The sequence below is a fragment of the Cannabis sativa genome, chromosome X (genome assembly GCF_029168945.1).
Source record: "Cannabis sativa cultivar Pink pepper isolate KNU-18-1 chromosome X, ASM2916894v1, whole genome shotgun sequence".
Classification (NCBI taxonomy): domain Eukaryota; kingdom Viridiplantae; phylum Streptophyta; class Magnoliopsida; order Rosales; family Cannabaceae; genus Cannabis; species Cannabis sativa.
The window spans coordinates 22,839,906-22,857,061 of NC_083610.1; the positions used below are offsets into that span (position 1 = coordinate 22,839,906).

General features: G+C 36.8%; 5 protein-coding genes across 8 annotated transcripts; 1 reads left to right on the forward strand and 4 right to left on the reverse strand.

Annotated features, from left to right (window-relative positions):
• Positions 1 to 147: 147 nt before the first annotated feature.
• LOC115702603 (uncharacterized) lies at positions 148 to 2,601 on the forward strand. Of its 2 annotated transcripts, none has more exons than XM_030630018.2 (2): positions 148 to 353; positions 895 to 2,601. In XM_030630018.2, exon 2 carries the CDS (start codon positions 958 to 960, stop codon positions 2,107 to 2,109), a length of 1,152 nt encoding a protein of 383 aa, XP_030485878.2. In that variant the 5' UTR covers positions 148 to 353; positions 895 to 957; the 3' UTR covers positions 2,110 to 2,601. The 2 variants fall into 2 exon arrangements, with proteins under 2 accessions (XP_030485878.2, XP_030485879.2); XM_030630019.2 differs by having other exon boundaries at positions 149 to 353; positions 901 to 2,601.
• Positions 2,602 to 3,880: 1,279 nt separating this feature from the next.
• LOC115702599 (uncharacterized) lies at positions 3,881 to 7,159 on the reverse strand. Of its 2 annotated transcripts, XM_030630011.2 has the most exons (4): positions 6,344 to 7,159; positions 4,986 to 5,768; positions 4,564 to 4,611; positions 3,881 to 4,431 (listed from the first exon to the last, which is right to left on the reverse strand). In XM_030630011.2, the coding sequence occupies exons 1-4, from the start codon at positions 6,524 to 6,526 to the stop codon at positions 4,111 to 4,113; spliced, it is 1,335 nt and encodes a 444-aa protein (XP_030485871.1). In that variant the 5' UTR covers positions 6,527 to 7,159; the 3' UTR covers positions 3,881 to 4,110. The 2 variants fall into 2 exon arrangements, with proteins under 2 accessions (XP_030485871.1, XP_060962636.1); XM_061106653.1 differs by having other exon boundaries at positions 3,881 to 4,611; positions 6,344 to 7,004.
• A 216-nt stretch (positions 7,160 to 7,375) lies between these two features.
• LOC115702600 (amino acid transporter AVT3B) lies at positions 7,376 to 9,436 on the reverse strand. Its single transcript, XM_030630012.2, has one exon. It carries the CDS (start codon positions 9,022 to 9,024, stop codon positions 7,768 to 7,770), a length of 1,257 nt encoding a protein of 418 aa, XP_030485872.1. The 5' UTR covers positions 9,025 to 9,436; the 3' UTR covers positions 7,376 to 7,767.
• Positions 9,437 to 10,054: 618 nt separating this feature from the next.
• Positions 10,055 to 12,316, reverse strand: LOC115702601 (probable protein phosphatase 2C 47). Its single transcript, XM_030630013.2, has 4 exons — positions 11,576 to 12,316; positions 11,277 to 11,471; positions 10,968 to 11,173; positions 10,055 to 10,869 (listed from the first exon to the last, which is right to left on the reverse strand). The coding sequence occupies exons 1-4, from the start codon at positions 11,759 to 11,761 to the stop codon at positions 10,311 to 10,313; spliced, it is 1,146 nt and encodes a 381-aa protein (XP_030485873.1). The 5' UTR covers positions 11,762 to 12,316; the 3' UTR covers positions 10,055 to 10,310.
• Positions 12,317 to 12,441: 125 nt separating this feature from the next.
• On the reverse strand, positions 12,442 to 16,452 carry LOC115702597 (serine/threonine-protein kinase/endoribonuclease IRE1a). 2 transcript variants are annotated; one of them, XM_030630009.2, is made up of 7 exons: positions 16,068 to 16,452; positions 15,722 to 15,974; positions 14,331 to 15,628; positions 13,824 to 13,996; positions 13,412 to 13,661; positions 12,875 to 13,178; positions 12,442 to 12,797 (listed from the first exon to the last, which is right to left on the reverse strand). In XM_030630009.2, exons 1-7 carry the CDS (start codon positions 16,256 to 16,258, stop codon positions 12,651 to 12,653), a joined length of 2,616 nt encoding a protein of 871 aa, XP_030485869.2. In that variant the 5' UTR covers positions 16,259 to 16,452; the 3' UTR covers positions 12,442 to 12,650. The 2 variants fall into 2 exon arrangements, with proteins under 2 accessions (XP_030485869.2, XP_030485870.2); XM_030630010.2 differs by having other exon boundaries at positions 16,064 to 16,452.
• Between the last annotated feature and the right edge of the window lie 704 nt (positions 16,453 to 17,156).

The following is a 17,156-nucleotide window of genomic DNA, read 5'->3' on the forward strand; positions in this document are numbered from 1 at the left end:
GTTGGATAATGATTGTGGCATTTACGTAGTTTCTTAATAAAGAGAAGGTTACTTACATTAATTATATCCAATTAGCCAATTTCTTTGTTCCTCTCCTCATAAATTTATTATATATAAATATTTAATTTTTTTTAATTAATTTAATAGATGTTATGTTATGTAATGTAATGTCATGTAAGAAAGAATATGTATTGTTTTGTATTGTACACACATATATAAGATGATCTTGATCAGGAGGAGGAGTCAGGACCTGAATTTTCATCTCCCTCTCCTCTTTCTATATCTCAAAACCCTAATTACAGCTTGCCCTATATCTTTTCTCTTCTGGGCTTTGTTTGGACAATAAAGATCAGGTATTTATTTCTCTTACTTACAACTCTCTCTCTCTCTCCTCTTCTCTTTCACTTTCACATACCCAACTCATGCTCTCCACGATTCATTCATTAGGATCTTAATCATCTTATACTGCCTCTGAATCTCAATTCAATTTCTCTAATTATGTTGTTTTGATGATGATGATGATGGTCTTTCAGCTTTCTGTAAAAGCTCAGGTTTTTAATTAGAATTTGCAATTTGTGTTATTGGGGTCTTCTCTTTGTTTCCAATTTGTGTTGAAAAAACACAATTGGGCTTTGCACTAATTCAAGCTTTAACTTTATGTTTTATTGGCAATGGAAGGGATCGAACATGTGATGTTTGAATATCAAATTAATTATACAATAAGAAATGATTGGTTTTGTAATTGGTTTGGATCATAGAAGATCATGAATGAGTTATTGGGTGTTTTGAGAACGACTCTTGCTTTGTTGATTCAATTAATTTGCTCTATAAGTACAAAGATTGGATATTGAATCTCAATTAATAAACATTTTCTTATAATTCTTTTTCATGTAGATGTAGATTTAGTGGCCATTCTCTCTTTGTGGTGTAAAAGGAGGTAAATTAGAGAAGGAAACAATGGAGACTAATCTATGTGATGTGAATCATTTGGATTCTGATGTTCTTTTGCCTCCTCGTAAGCGCCTACTTGCAGGCCTCAAAAAACAGAGTTCAGATGTTGATGCTTCTTTGCAGCTGTCTCTAGCTGCTTCCTCCTCTTCTTCATCACCCGCCTTGGCTCCCAAACCCGGCTCTCCTGCATTTCCTTCATCACCTACCTCGGACCAATTCAACATTCGTCTGAGCAATCTGTTGAGCTCTCATAATAATGCTAATCTATCTCCTGATGAAATAGTAGATGCTTCAAAATCAGCAGCGGCTTCTGCAGTTAAGGCAGCAGAGGCTGCTAGAGCTGCAGCCGAAGAAAAGGCTGCAATAGCAGCAAAGGCGGTGGCTGCTGCAAAGGCAGCATTGGATTTGATTGCTTCTTTTTCTGAAGAAGCTGTCAACAAGGAAAGATATCTGAAAAAGAACAAGTCAAAAAAGCATGTACCGGTTCAGCTATTGTACAAAAAATACCAACCTATTCAGAATTGTAAGAAGGATGAGGAATTGGCGCGTAATTTGCATAGAGCTATAAACAGCTCACCAAGAATATCAAAGAACTCTCCTAGTCCCGAATACAAGGGTCATAAACACAAGAAACTTAAAGCCTTATCGAGTTCTGATAAAACTAGAGATTCAAATGACAAATACTACACATCTAGTTGTAATGGACAACGAGAAATTGCAGGCGAGGTTGATTTTGAAGGTCCTGGCAGAGTGTTATGCGAAAGTAAAGCAGATGACAAGGTATGTACATATGATAAAGCTGGACAATCAGTAGATATTGGAGAAGCAGAAATAGGTCAGCCAAAGGAGAAAATTTTAGATGATATTTGTGGTGGTAGTGGTAAAAAGAGAGGAAGAGTGAAGCTAAAGAAGTTGCCTTTAAGCATGTGCAACTTCAGGGAGCAAGCTACTACTCCCAAAGGCGAGGTGGATATACGAAACACGCCCTTGACTGATATGAACATGGGAAATCCTAAAGCTGGTAATATGTCTTTGTTTACTACTACTGTAGAGTCTTCTGGTGAGGGAGTGATGCCAATTGAGGCGAAATCAGTTTGGAAATGTCAGGGGTTCAAGGCACCTGAATGTGTCAAACAAAATAAAGTGGTGCAGTCATAATAATTATATGTCCAACTCCTCCAAACCCCATTGTTGTGACATAATATGGATTCCAATCCAAGATAGAAGTTTGATAGCTGAGGTAGGATTCATAATCATAATGATGCTCTTCTTACAGAAAAAGAAAAGAAAAAAAAAGAACGGCTTTCGTTTGATCTTTTTTGTTTAAAACTTGTCTTTTGTAATGGGACATGAACTGACCAAGTGTAAATTTAGATGTTAAATTGCTTTGTATCCATGTTTTTACAATACAGGATTTGCCTTTTGTTCATTTGACGGCAGATCATCAAGTTGAGATTATAGGGGTTGCAATAAATGTGTAAGGTTGGTTGCTTAGTAGAGTCAAGAGTGTACTTCATTGTGCCTTTTTTTTCTTCTTCTTCTTCTTCTTTTTCTTATTATTATTATGTAGATACAGACAACACAGTCAATGTCTTTGCTACTTTTTTGTTATTTAATGGCAAGTTAAATTCATTATGTTTTAAACTACAATATGTATCTATCCTATTAGAATTGTAAAAAGAATGAATTTTGTAGAGAAACTTTGCTATAAATGGTGTCTTAATATGTTCAAATCTCTTTTGGGGATGTTACCCTTATTAAATTTATGCTACACAGAGACAAAGATCCTAAAGGAAGAAGCTTCAGATGAAAGCCAGCAGAATAAGTCATGTTTAACTCTGCTTTAAGTACTGTCCAGAATTTGGTGTCCCAGTAAATGTGATTAAGAAAAGTGGTTATTCTTTTCTTGTCTTTTGACAATGGATTCCATTCCAACTAAACATTGGGAATCACCAAACTCAGACATATGATTCCATGTCGGTTGATATATTGTACTGTAGTAGTATTTTAACTGAGATGAGAGATTAATTAAAGATTTGATCTTTAGACAAGACAAGGGGAGAGGGGAGTTATCCTTAGTTAGTTGAAGTTGTTTTCAAAGCTAATTAATTTGGGCACCCAAGTGAGAGTCAGTGTCAGTCAGAGTATACATCTCATCAAATAATAAAGAAACAAGAGAACTAGAGAAGACCCCATGTACCCTACTCCTACTCCTACTTTAATGGATTGTTTTCAGTTTTCTATTTTATTTTGTTTGTTTCTTAAATTGATTATGTCATTGGTCACATTTGGCCTTACATTATTACATACATCTTAAAATAATAATATTTTACCATTAATTGAATAAACAGTTAAATAAATCAGCAGTTTTACATGCACAGTTAGTTTCTTAAACGTAAGTTGGTTTGGTTGGATTCTGTGCAATAATTTAGAACAAAACATCACTTACACTGTTTTCATTGGTTGTCCTTAATAATTTGACACAACAGCTGAGCCTTGGATTTTGGATCAACCTGAACTAGTTACTAATCCCAAAGTTTGATTTTTCTTTTCCTTAATTTTATGAAAAAGCCAACTTTAAAGTTGGCCACGTGCTCCTTATACTTACATATTTCCTGGATCCAACAATTGATTTGAAATCATGGAGTGTGTCCATATTTATATTTTTATTATTTTTTACAGTATTTCATTTCATTTCATTTCATAGTGTCTGTGATGGTGAAGCCACCACACCACCACCATAACTTTTCCTTCATTTTTTGTTTCACAAAATAAAAAGTAAAAGCAGTGTGCCTGTGATGCAATAATTAATAATTAATAATTAAAATAGCAGTGGCACTGAAGAAAGGTGAGTGGAATAGCATGTGGAAAACTGGTTGTGTTGTCTGTCTGGTTTTCACTTTTCTCTCTTATAGTATCATAGAACAGATAGTCAAAATTCTCTTTTTCTGATATCATTCCCCACAAAAATCAATACTAATTTACATCTTTTATAGTTAATCAAAAAATAAATCTTATTAGCAGTGTGTAACAAACAAAAAATAGAACACAATCAATCAATAATGTGATATAGAGTAGACTAGAGTGAAGGTGGAGGAAGGAGAGGGCAGGGACTGCACCACCACCTACATCCTTCTCATCCCTTCTTCTGCTTCTTCTTCACTTGCCCACCTTAAGCTGAAGCTTGCTCATCCCGACATTCACCTTTTCCACAGTTGCTTCCTTCTTACTTGCACTCTGACCTGAACTGCTTGCATTAATCCATGGATGTTGCAGGCACTGCTGCGCACTTGGTCGCTTCTCTGGTGCAAAATCGAGAACTGGACAAAGAAACTCTGCAAACTCTCTGGCTTCACTCTCTGAAAATCTGTATTTTTCAATCAACAGTTTATCCAGTGACCAATATTTTAGTCTCCTAATTCGCTTTAGATCACCGTGTCTATCAAACAGATCCTTCGAGCGAGCTCCTCCGATAGCTACCTGCAAATGCAAGCATGTGATACACCAAACAATAATATATACATACTCACACAGCCAACCACTCCACTTGAGGTGATAATCACCAATGACAGAATGAAAGTAGTAACAACAACAAAGGGAGGGGAAGAATACCTTCCGAGGGATCTTTCCAAGAAGTTCCATCATAAGAGCAAGGTGATCCTGAAATCATCACAGTAAAGTTCAATGGTGACTATGGATGATGAGAATATTTATGCACATACAATAAGATCTTTTTTTTTCAACCATGAACATGCTTAAATCAAAATATGGTGACATGCAGTTCGGATAAATAAGTATATAAATGACAACAGCTTAATACAAATTTCACAAAGGAAGATCAGAAAGTGGCAATGATTCAAATTTATCATGTTGAAAAATCATTGCTTGGAATTAGCTAACACTAGTAACGAACATCATAAACTAACAATGATTACAAACCATTTCAAAACACCAAATTGCTGCATATTTAGTCTATAGAAAATGTTTTATAGGTTGAAGATCTTAAGTATGAAGGTAGAGAAAGCAATCCGTACCTCGTCCTCACTAAAGCCTTGTCCATCTTTTGGAGCAAATAACATGTCGCCGGTAGCAAGTTCAAAAGCAGTACAAGCAAATGACCACATATCAACTGAGAAGGAATATCCAGATTGCAGAATAACTTCAGGAGCCCTATACTGCCTCGTCTGAATCTCATCCATGAACTGCTTGTCAGCCCAACAAGCATTTCCAAAGTCCACAACCTTGCACCTTACATCAATCCCATCCATAGTTTTCTCAGATTTTGGAGCTTGTCCTCCCATAGAAGCTCTCCTTTCAGATATCTTGGCAACTGCCCTCCTAGCTCTCCTTTTCAACTTCTTCTCAATAATATTCATGGTAACTCCTCCATTCGGGTTTCCCTCCGGCTTTTCAATAATGGGAGAGTGACCAGATCTAATTGGGTCTTTGGAAGGATCAATGGTGTTGAATAGAAGAATGTTTTCTGGTTTCAGATCAGAGTGGATTATACCAAGTTCTCTATGCAAGTAATCAAGGCCTATCAATATGCATCTGCAAATCTCTCTAACTTTATTCAGTTCCATGCCTTTGTAACGGTTGTACTTGATTAGGCGGAGTAAGCTATCTCCAAGAAATTCCAGGACCATACAAAGGTGCTGACCATTTGGGCCTGCATGCTTGAAATGATCGATAAGTCTAACAATACATTTAGAATTTGAAGGGTCACCCTTAGCAATGGCAGAAAGGAGTTCAATCTCATGAAGAGCAGCTTGAGCAAATTGTGCTGCACTTTTCTGGATCTTAAGAGCAACGTAGCTCTAAAAAAACATTAACCAAAAAAATTCAATCAATACTAGATTCAGATTCAACAAGAAATGCTCCTAAAGTTTTAAGTATTTTCCTTCAAGGATCAGTTTCACGTGCATGCATGTAGAAAATTCAAGTCACTACAAAACAGAAACGTATAATAATGAAGATCAAGGATCTAAAAACTTGAATTAACAGATGATTTTCGGAAAAAGGCTTAAAGTTTGAGTCTTTCAGAAGCAAATAGGATTTAGATTGAACAGCTAAGATCCATATATATTAGTTTATCCATCGAATCGATCCCTAATAAGTTTTCAATCTAAATTTCAGGGCTATTCAAATAATAATCCACAAGTATGTATGAAGATAATAATAATAATAATAATAATCGTTGAATTTGTTGAATGGATCCACTCATGATATATAAAGGAAGTTCCAAAATGGAAAACCCCAATAACGAACAACGGTTTACCAGTTAGCATCCATTAATGAAATAATTAAAAAAAAAAAAGATGAAGTTGAGAACTTTGATCAAGGAAATGATTAAACAAATAAACAAAACAGAGAGAGAAGGAGAGAGGAGTACAGAGGAGGTGGTATCGTAGGCGAGCCAGACGGTGGAAAACTGACCCCAACCTAGCTTTCGCTGAGCAACATAGCGGCCGCCGTTAAATTGATCGCCGACTCTGACGGCGTGATAGCCTCCTTTTCTGTAAGAGTCAATGCCCTCGTCGTCGTCATCGGACCCTGATGAAGATGAACAAGACATCTCTCTGAAACACACCTGATCTTCTCTGATTGTTGATCGTCGAAAGAGAAAGAGAGAGAAAATGAAAGAGAAAGGGAAAGGAAGTTTCTTTCTGAAATGGAAAATTGATTTCTAGTTTTAACTATTTCACATATTTTCTCATATACTAAAAAAATTCAAGCTAATAACCTTTTCTTTTTTAAAACAAAATATTTAAAAAATAATTTAATGTAAAAACAAAAGGGCATGAAAAATGTTTGGTTTGGTTTTTGTGTTTGTAAATGGTAATTAATTTGTAGCCTTCAACACAAAGCCTCTCTTTAATTTCTCCACTTTTCTCTCTTTCTTTTTCATTTTATGGTTAATACATTAATTTTGGTTGGCTTTTGCTTTCCAAGGTGGCTCATATTCATTTCCTTATATATATTTACCTCTTTCTCCCTCCACTCCACTCCATTCCATTCCATTCTTACTTTTTACTTTTTTATGTATTCATTATTATTATTGGTATGTATGTATGACTAATGGGTGTAATATAATAGTGTGCAATATGGAAAGGCCATATTAGATAGAGAACAAGGTAAGGTAGAAGATGATGGGGCTATTGTGGCCTTTAAAGATCATTTTCTTTCGGTTTGGATGCTTCATTCTTTCATTAGGTGAAGGACAACACAACATATTATATATTAATGTGATTATTCTAATATTTTTTATGGATAACTTCCACCACCTTACCATACCTGCTCAGCTATACTATAATATATATTATATATTATCATATAATCTTCTCCTACATTGGGCTATTGCATCTTTGTTTGTTAGTTTGTAATCATAATCACAATCATAATATCATAATCATAATCATAATCATAATCAAATGAAAGAGCTTTAACTTTACATTTCAAAAATCTAACTGATAAGATAATGGACAAGATAACTTCCCTTATTCTATATCCCATTCAACCAACCAATCACAAAAAGTAAAATCTAACTCAAAATAACTTAAAACTAAACTTAACTACTAAGCATTAATTTATGCTTTGGAATGGAATGTAAAAAAGTAAAATGTACAAAACTACTCACTCACTCAATCACTTGCTTGCATGTCTATAAAAAAGAAGCATAATAATGGACACTTTGCAGAAAAGAACTAGTACACCACACAGCATTTCAAGACAACCCTTTTCTTTTCATTGTGATTCTTTTGACTCAATTTCAAAACAGATAGCTCTCAAAGTAAAGAGACTGCATTTGATCAGGATTCATTCAGTGGGGGCAAGTATATGCAAGAGAGAGGACCAAGTTCCAGTGACTCCAATAATGAGTCCAATAGCCACAATGAAGCCATCCAAGACCACACCAACCCAACCCAACTCTCTTTTGAATACAATCAAGTGGAATAAAGCAGGCAACACAAACCCCAGAACAACACACACACTGCTTCCCACCAGAGATAGGAAATCAGCAAAATTAGGCACATACAAAGCCACCAAGCTCACCACCAAAACCAGTCCCCATCTCAGCCACAAGCAATAGGTGGAATCACAGAACCTTCTCTCCATCACTTCATAAACCGGGTTCATCATCAGTGGTAAGGTAAAGAACAGGTTCACACACAGACCAAGCTGCACCAGTGTGCTCACAAGCCCCTGACCAAAATTGGTGGTGATTATGTCCCTGGTTTCATCACCAAAAGCAAAGTAACCCAACACACCAAATGACCCGTACAACAGAGCAATGAATGCCATGCATAGTCCCAACACTTTCCCAAATTTGGCTTTGTCTTTGGTTTCAGATTCCAATGGTAATATCATTCCAATACCTTCAAAAGCGTAGACTGCCACTCCTAGACCATAGAAGAAAACTGAAAGCCCCCCAAATGCTTGCAAAGCTGGTTTTTGGTTTAGAAAGATGACCACATCCTCCACCATCACTACCCCCATGGCGCCTAGATCAACCACATCGGCAAAAATGCTGAGAGGGGCCAAATGGGTAAGGGTTGGAATCGAATTCAGACCCAATTGGAATGGGAAACAAGCCCAGAGAAAGAGGGATTTTGGGGACACACCCAGACCTAAAAATTGGTAATTGAAGAGGAAAGCTAGGGTATTGGAGATGAAGATGAGGTAGCTAACGCAGAACCCAGCTTGAGCTAGGACGAGCATGATGTCGACGGATAATCTACCGGGTGGACCGCAGACGGCGTAGCCTAGATCGCCGAAAGATGCGATTTTGGAGTAGCCCAGAAGGGAATCGAGGCGGCGGCGCGTGGCGATGAGGAGCATCATGCAGTGGTAGGTAAGGAAGGCGACGGAGAAGAGGACGAGAGCGCCGAAGACCCATCCTGTTTTTCTGAAGGCGTAAGGTAAGCCGAGGACGCCGGAGCCGACTATGGCGATGAAGACGTTGGCGAAGGTCTTGAATTGGGAGGAGAGACGACGAGGCTTGCCCAGAAGTGGGGTGTCTTCTCTGGGTAGAGATGAAGTGGAAGAGCTTGCTCCCTTATCAAATACCACCATGATTATTATTATTGCTTTCTAAGGTTTGAATGAAAACAAGTTTTGAGCTTTTCGATTCAGAAGAAGAAGATTGTAGATAACATTAGCAAAGGAATAGGTAGAAGAAAATAAAAATGGTGTCTTTTTGGTCTAAAAATAACAAGTCAAATCCAAATTGGCATCTTGGGCAATGGACAGGGACAGGGACAGGGGGAGGGCCCCGTGTTGGAATAGCTAATCTCATCTCACCATATTTAAGAAAGCTGTACCTATTATGTAATGACCGACCAGGTCTAGTTTGTTTATTTAATGGTACGAATACGTTTATTTAAAAAAAAAAAAAAAAAAAGAAAGCTGTACCTAAAAAACCAATCAAATCTTCTCATTGTTTACTTAAAAAACCAATAAAATCTTCTCCTTTTTTTTACTTTAAAAACCACTTGCATTGCAATGCATGCAAACCCATCTCACCTAATAAAGTCCAAAAACATTGAAACTACACATGCACAACAGTTTCCTTTTTCTTTTTTTTTTTCGTTTTGAGATTATATGTATTATTTTGCAAAGCAAAGGTTGGAAATTTGAGCAATTGGGTTGAAGTCAATATCAGTGTCGGTGAAGGTGAAGGTGAAGGTATCGCATTCATTTGTTTTCCAAACATCGTCGACTCCTCGCATTGAAATTTAGAGAAAAGAACAGGCCCCAATTTGAAGATAGGACATGATCCCAAAGAAATATCTGGAAGAACTATATATATATATAAGCAACTTATCTACTTGCAATGGAAAACATGTGATGGGTGTTTTATGTTGAGACTTGAGATACACACAAGACAAAAGCACCAAATGCAAAACAAACTCTCTTTTTATCACTTTTCAAAAGAGAAATCTTGGAAGGAAGGGAAGCATTGTGACTTGTGAGAACTTCCAACATATATATAAGAAGACAACACAAGGTTTCTTCTTGTGACTTGTTTGCCCTTATCTTGTTATTTTCAGCAAAGCACCAAAACCACAAAGAGGGGAAGGAAAAAAACAAAGTTGAGCAAATATTTTACTCTTAGAACAAAATTTAGATTGCCTTTTGCTTTAGATGTATGATTACAAACAATTATTATTAGCAATGTCTACTAGTCCACAGGAGTGATCACATATATATATGATCACTCAATAAATAGAAAACAACAACAACAACAACAGGAGCAAATGAAAAGAAAAGAAAAAAGAAGAATAGAAATTGTCCTAGCAGATCAAAGCCTCATCATGTACACCAAAACCAAATGTTTTGTAAAGATATAGTTTCATTTTTCATACAGAATTGTTCAAGCAACCCTTGAGAAGATCCAAGCCTTCAGCTGATATACTCCTCCTCCTGTGAGACCTTGGAATTTCAATCTTAGGGGGTGGATCAGGGCAGAAGCACACCACAACCACTGTAAGATTGTCACAACTGTTGCGCTGCAGCGCCTCCTTGACAAGCGCTCTAGAACACTTCTCGGGGTCATTATGTTGCATCAACTCCTTCCTCACCATTGTCACAGCACACTGGCTACTCATCACATCCCACAAACCATCACACCCCATTATCAAGTACTCATCTTCTTCTGACAGCAACAACTCTTCCAATTCGGGCTCTGAGCTCAAAGGGCACAATGACCCTTTAGAGCCTTTGATATGCCAATCCCCAAGGGCGCGCGCCACTGAGAGCTGGCCATTCAGGTATCCGTCGTAGATGATTCCTCCAAGCTTTTCGATTCTGAGTCTTTCTGATGTGCGGTTGGGTTTGTGGTCTTTAGAAAGTTCTATTGCTCTTCCTCTTTTGCCCAACACAGCTCTACAGTCCCCTGCATTTGCTATCAGCATGGTCCTGCATTTTACACATATATATGTAAGCAAGCAATGTATACATATATACATTTAAGATTATTATTATTATATGAATGAAGTTGATCAGTAACTGATCACCTGCCCAAAATAAGGGCTGTTAAGGCAGTGGTACCAGAGGAAGTATCAAGAGAGCTGGAATCTGCAAGTGCATGGTCCACTTTCACAAAAGCATTCTTCACTGACTTTTTGAGTCCATTTGGGAATTGGGAATCCTCTGCTATGAAGTTAAGGATGTTCTTTCTGGTGAATGAGGCTGCATCTATACCCCCATGCCCATCAAATACCTGTTTGTTTTGTATCAACAACATATATTATTACATCTTATCTCAATGAGAAATAGTCCTTCCATATATGTAGAGATTGAGAGAGAGAGAGAGAGTGAGTGACCCCATAAAATGCGGCTGGAGAAGGGAAGGAATGTGGTGGAGGAAGATGTTGAGAGAGGTTGTCTACACAGATATACTCATCTTCCATGTACTGTTTTGGTCCTTTCTCAGAACAGCTACCAGAACGGAATATAGGCAGAAACTTTGATTTCTCCTCAGATGGTGATTTGAATCCAAAGCTAGCCACATCATATTCCTACATTACCAAAAAATGAATGACATCAATAACATCATAAACAAAAAGAAAGAAGCTCAACAAGGGGATAATATATATAATGTATATATGGTAATGTTAGGTACAGAATCAGGCAAAAATGCAGAGCTGGTGCAATGGCGCATAAGGGAGAGGTTTCTTGGGGGTTTGCCACTACTACTGTTATTGATTTGGCTGCTGTGATTACTCGTCTCTAAAGAATCACCACCATTAGCATTATTAGCATTAGGATCCTCCTCGTGAGTAGTGGTTGTAGTAATCTCCATCATCATATCAGTCCTCCATACACACACAACTTGTCATATTATAATTATATATATATTAAGAAAGAAAGAAAGAATAAGATGACCCCTTTACTCTGCTGGTTTTATTAACCAAAAAGGTTCTTCATTTTTGTTTTTTTTTTTTCATGAATTGAAAGATTGAAGATTGAAGAGGATGAAGAAGAAAAGAAAAGAGAGAGAGACCAAGCGAGTAGGAGAAGGGAAAAGGAAAGGGAGGAGCGTTTGGAGTGGAAAGAGAATAGGTTGTAAGAGTGATGGGGTAATGACACGTGTACCATCTAATTCAGAGTAGTTGACCTTTCAATTAGTTAATTCTTTAATTCATATTATGATTGGATTTGGATTCCTTTGATTAATCTCTACTTCTTTCCCATGTGATATTACTTTTTAATTTTTCATTTAATGAAGACATTAGAGTACATAATGTACCACCCCTATATGTAAATGTACATGCGTATTACTTGCTAAGCGAAATGATGATGGAGATAACGTTGTTATGCATAATTTGCATGATCATCAATTTTATATATACGTATAGAATATTTCAATATCTATTAGTACATATCTTATATGTTTACTGTAATGATCTGGCTATAATAAATCTGTCCTGTTAATTGGTGAAAAAGAAAAGCAAGGCCATCCCTCATACAACTAGAACACATTTCATCTGTAATAAATAAATCCTTCTATTGAATATAAAGAGTTAGTTAATTAAGATTGATTACATTACTTGAGATAAGAGGTCATGTGTATGTACAAAATTTTACAAGTTTGCTCAATGATTTCATCACACTTTTTTTTATAGTAACATATATTTCCCACCACAATTTCTGCCATTGTTCACTTTCCAAGTTTTCAAGGGGTCAATGGAATGGAATTACTCAACTTTTGTCTCGAAATATTGCTGAAAACATTTCTCTTCTTTACAGTTCCTGCTTATAACTTTGTATACTTCGGTCAAAAGTCTTGGAAACCGACTTCCAAAGTAGTCGTTGTAACCATCGGGTACTGATCCCAAAAGTTCCTGAAGAAAAAGAAAATGGATTACATAACTGAAGTTGCTTAAATATGATATTGAAAAGAGCAAAAAACATTATAAACCTGAATTTCTTTTGGAAGCTCCCTATAATGATTCAACTTGTTTCGCATCACTCTCAGCAAGTCTCGAATACTGTCAAACTTATAACGCCTGTATTGGCCAATATTCATCATAAATTCTTTGTCCATCTTTACATTCCATTTCCCACCCAATGCTATGGGTGCAATACTTTCTAGTTCTTTCAAAAGAGCAGACTCAGGCTTTCTATCTTCTAGTTCAACCCTATCACTAGTGTCACGAAGAAACGAAAGCCTCTTTTCGGAATTCCAGAATAAAGGATGGTGTAACACCTCCGATGCCTTTGGCCTAGCAAGTATAAGAAGATTTTTCATCAAAGAGAGAAAATAATCATAACAAATTAAGTATGTTCAATGTGAAAATTTCATTTTGCTACTAAGTTCATGTATAAGATACAAATCCTAACTAAGTTGTTCCAAAAGTGATACAAACTTCTACTCCAGACAGCATTTTAGTAATGGAACTATTAAGCAATGCACTGTTCTACACCTCTCTTAATTTGAAGGGAAGTATATTATTACCTCAATTCAGGGTTTGCGCTCAATAGACGAGAAATAAGGTCAAAAGCTTCCGGCATAGACTCAACCAAGATAAGGTCCATCTTATTTTCCACAATATTCATATCACGCTTCAGACTTTCTCCAAATGGATGCTTACCGCCAGTAATGCAGAAAAACAGAACACAACCTAAACTGAACAAATCCACTGCTCGTGTTTGTCGCTGCTCCTGAAGAAGCTGCTCGGGTGCTTGCCAGCCAGAACTGCCACAACCTACAATTAAGTCCGAACAAACATATGAGACCAAAGAGAGTTATACTACAATTTGATGCACATTCTAACTAGTTTTTCTCAATGTATAAACCTATATACTTGGATAAGCGATCCTAACTTTGGTACTGTTTTAAGAGTTAAAAGAATATTGGAGGTACTTGCCAGTAGCGTGAGGAGCCAAGGAAGACATATTCCCATCAAGGCGTTTGCTTATCCCCATATCAGAAAGCTTTGCACATAAAGATATTTCGTTAACTATCAAAACATTTTGAGGCTTTAGATCCCGGTGAATTATCCCCAGTTGATGCAAATGCACGAGTCCAGAAACCATATCCCTGCAATAATAAAAGCTTATCAGATAAAAGAAAATCTAACTACAAAGGTAACAGATAATAGCTACACAACTAAAACTAAATCATTACTTCAAAATTGTATCCAAACTAGTTTCAGAGGCAGTTTTACCATCCCTAAGGCTTTGTCAATGATAAATCAATTATATTTCTATAATATGCTACTGAACCATTCCATGAACATTGCTATATATGTGGCAATAGTTGCCATCCAGCAATAATGTCTATGCAAAAACATTAATAAAAAAAACCACAAAAATTGACACTTGAGACTCAATTCTCTTCAAATTTAAAGAGCAATAAACTGTCCTGAACAAACCTCATCAACTTCAGTGATAAAGGCGATGGATAGCCATTTGGTTTCCGTAAAATAACATCCGGCATGATATTCTTCACTGACTCCAAGTGGACATTATAATCAGTTATAGATCCCATAGCATGGTCGCTGGTGGATGCTGAATTCTGAGAAGAATTTAAGTATATCTGAACCAAATCATCCAAGGAACAAGTACAGCGCTCCAGAGAAAGATAAACAAAATCTTGATCACATTCTACCCCATACCATCTCACAATATTTGGATGTCTGTCAGATGCTATAAGATTTTGAATTTCTTTAACAGCTGCATCATGATGAGCTCGGACAAGGCGTTTCACAGCAACGGAGCGACCTTCATACATTCCCTCAAGCACAACAGTTCCATTGCTACCCTTAGCAATTTCTTTATTTGAAACAATAAGTTTACCAATCCTTCGCCCATCAGCACCGCAGTCGAAAAGTTTATTTAGGTCTAAGCCTGATACGTCCTCACTATCATCTCCATTTTCAGACAATTCTTTCTTGCCCTTTTCCGATTTCCTAGATTTCTTTCTCTTGGAAGGTGAAGCTCTAGAATTTGAATTTCTAGTCTGCTCATTAAACAACCAAACCTTTCCTATAATCATTGGAGCGTGGTGGTAGATAACTATGCCCACTACTATACCAATAAACAAAGCAAGAGACAACGCAGTAGACCAATCAAATAAGTTACTCTTACTTAATATACTATCATGCTCATCTTCTAGACTTGAATAATCACCATCATCATTGGTTTGTTCACGAAGCATTGGTCTTGAAGCATGTTCTGGGAGCACTGCCTTTCCTGGTAGCATTTCAATGCTGGGAAATTCAAACAACACATGATTTTTGTAGCGGAAAACAGGTACTTTAGTTTGACATCGTAGTGGCAAGGCAATATCACTGATGATTTCATGACTGTTCTTAACTTTCAAAGTGAGAAGAGATTCACCAACCGGTTGATCAACATCCGGACAAAGTAAAGCAGCTCCAATCTCTGCAACAGTCATATTCCAGGATTCTTTGTGGGAGCTTGGAACAAATGACTTGAGTGTATAGTCTGTCCTCATGATTTGCAGACGCATAAGCTTCACAGGATGATGTTGAGCTGCTGGGCTCAATGAGGATGATGATGATGATGATGATGGATAAGTGTGAATGAGTTTTCCAGTTCTAAGATCAACCTCAAACACAGTAGTCTTCTTGGACCCAACTGTAACTGCTCCATCCTCTAATGTGTAAGGAGTCCCTTTTATGAAATCTTCTATACTTATCGATAAATTCTACAAGTTTTTTTAGTTTTAAGGAATTAAATTAAAGAAAAAAAAATATAAAGTTTGAATTTTGAAAGAAGAGGGAAGACATAATATACATACATGTATTCCAAGTGTTTGATGGTGTGCATACAAGTTCCAATCATCCCCACATTCAATATGGAAGTTATTTTGATTACGAACCGTGGTGGTAGCATGTTGGGAAGGAGGAGCCTGGTAAGAAGTATAAATTGGTGGTCCTGAAGAGAAAGACCAGATTACTCTGTTACTGTTCTTCCACACCAAGTGAATTTTCCCATCAAGAGCAGCCTTTAAAGCCGTCCCATGCTCATGCTCATCCTCAAGCTCGTGTTCACTGTTTCAATTTCAAATTCATAATTAACATTAAAGAAAGAGAGAAAGTCTAGAGGGTTTGTATGTGAAAACAACAAAGAAAAGGAATACCGACGGCGATTGAAGGGACATGAGTGATCTGGTGGCGGGAGACTTGAAATCATGGTGATGCTGCCATACAGAGACTATTTGGCCGCCGTTGAAGCTGGTTGCGAAGCCGGAGAAGAGGAGGAAAATGAGGAGTAAGAGCCAAGGAAAAGAAGAAGAAGAAGAAGAAGAAAGGGTTGGCAATGGCTTCTTCGTCATGATGGGTTGAGGTGGTTGGGAATTGGGTAATGGAAGATTTATACATAAATTATGATGAGGGTTGAATTGAAGCTGAAAGCTAACTCACCATTATCATCTTCCTCCAATCCACACTTGGGATCACCTTCCCCTTCACCTCTTCTCTTCTCTACATTTCTTCTTTTCCGCGTTTCTTCTTCTTCTTCTTCTTCTCTGTCAATGTCAATAGTCAAAGGTCAACTAAAATTACAATGGGCTCTTAGTGAGACATGAAGCCCATCCTACCCCCTTAAAATGGGCCAAGCCCACTACCCTTCACCTCTTATCTCATCTCATCAAATTTACAAAAATACATTCAATTAAAACAAAATTGATATATAACTAAATTAAAGAATTAGAACTTCTCGTTCCTAAATTTATAGTTACGGGAGGTTATCATTTTTCTCTGGTTAGACCCATCAGGCTTCCTTAGGCATTAGTGCGGCTTGGTCGAGATTGTATTTTGCTATTTCAATTCGATTTTTACTGATTCGATTAATCTTGTCTCTGTGACATGATTTTAATTGTTTTAGTCTTGTTGTCTTTGTAACATGTTTTTGTTTTGTTTCGTTATTGATTCTTCTTTGTTCTTCGATGACTCGCCATTAAATCGCTGTTAGTGGTCAGACAGCTGATTATTTAACTCGTTTTTCTAATTCTAATCCTAATTGTATTCCATCAAGAGAGATGTCTCAATTGAATTGCAAGCTATTATTTTAACTGATTGCTTACATAATTCATGAAAAAAACAACAACAATTGATATTTACTACCTCATAACAATTATTTTTATAGTCCTAATGTAAGATCAGTCAAAAATACATTTTAATTATCATGTTCTTTAAAGTTATTTCGTATTTCAAGCACTGATCAAGTCAAAA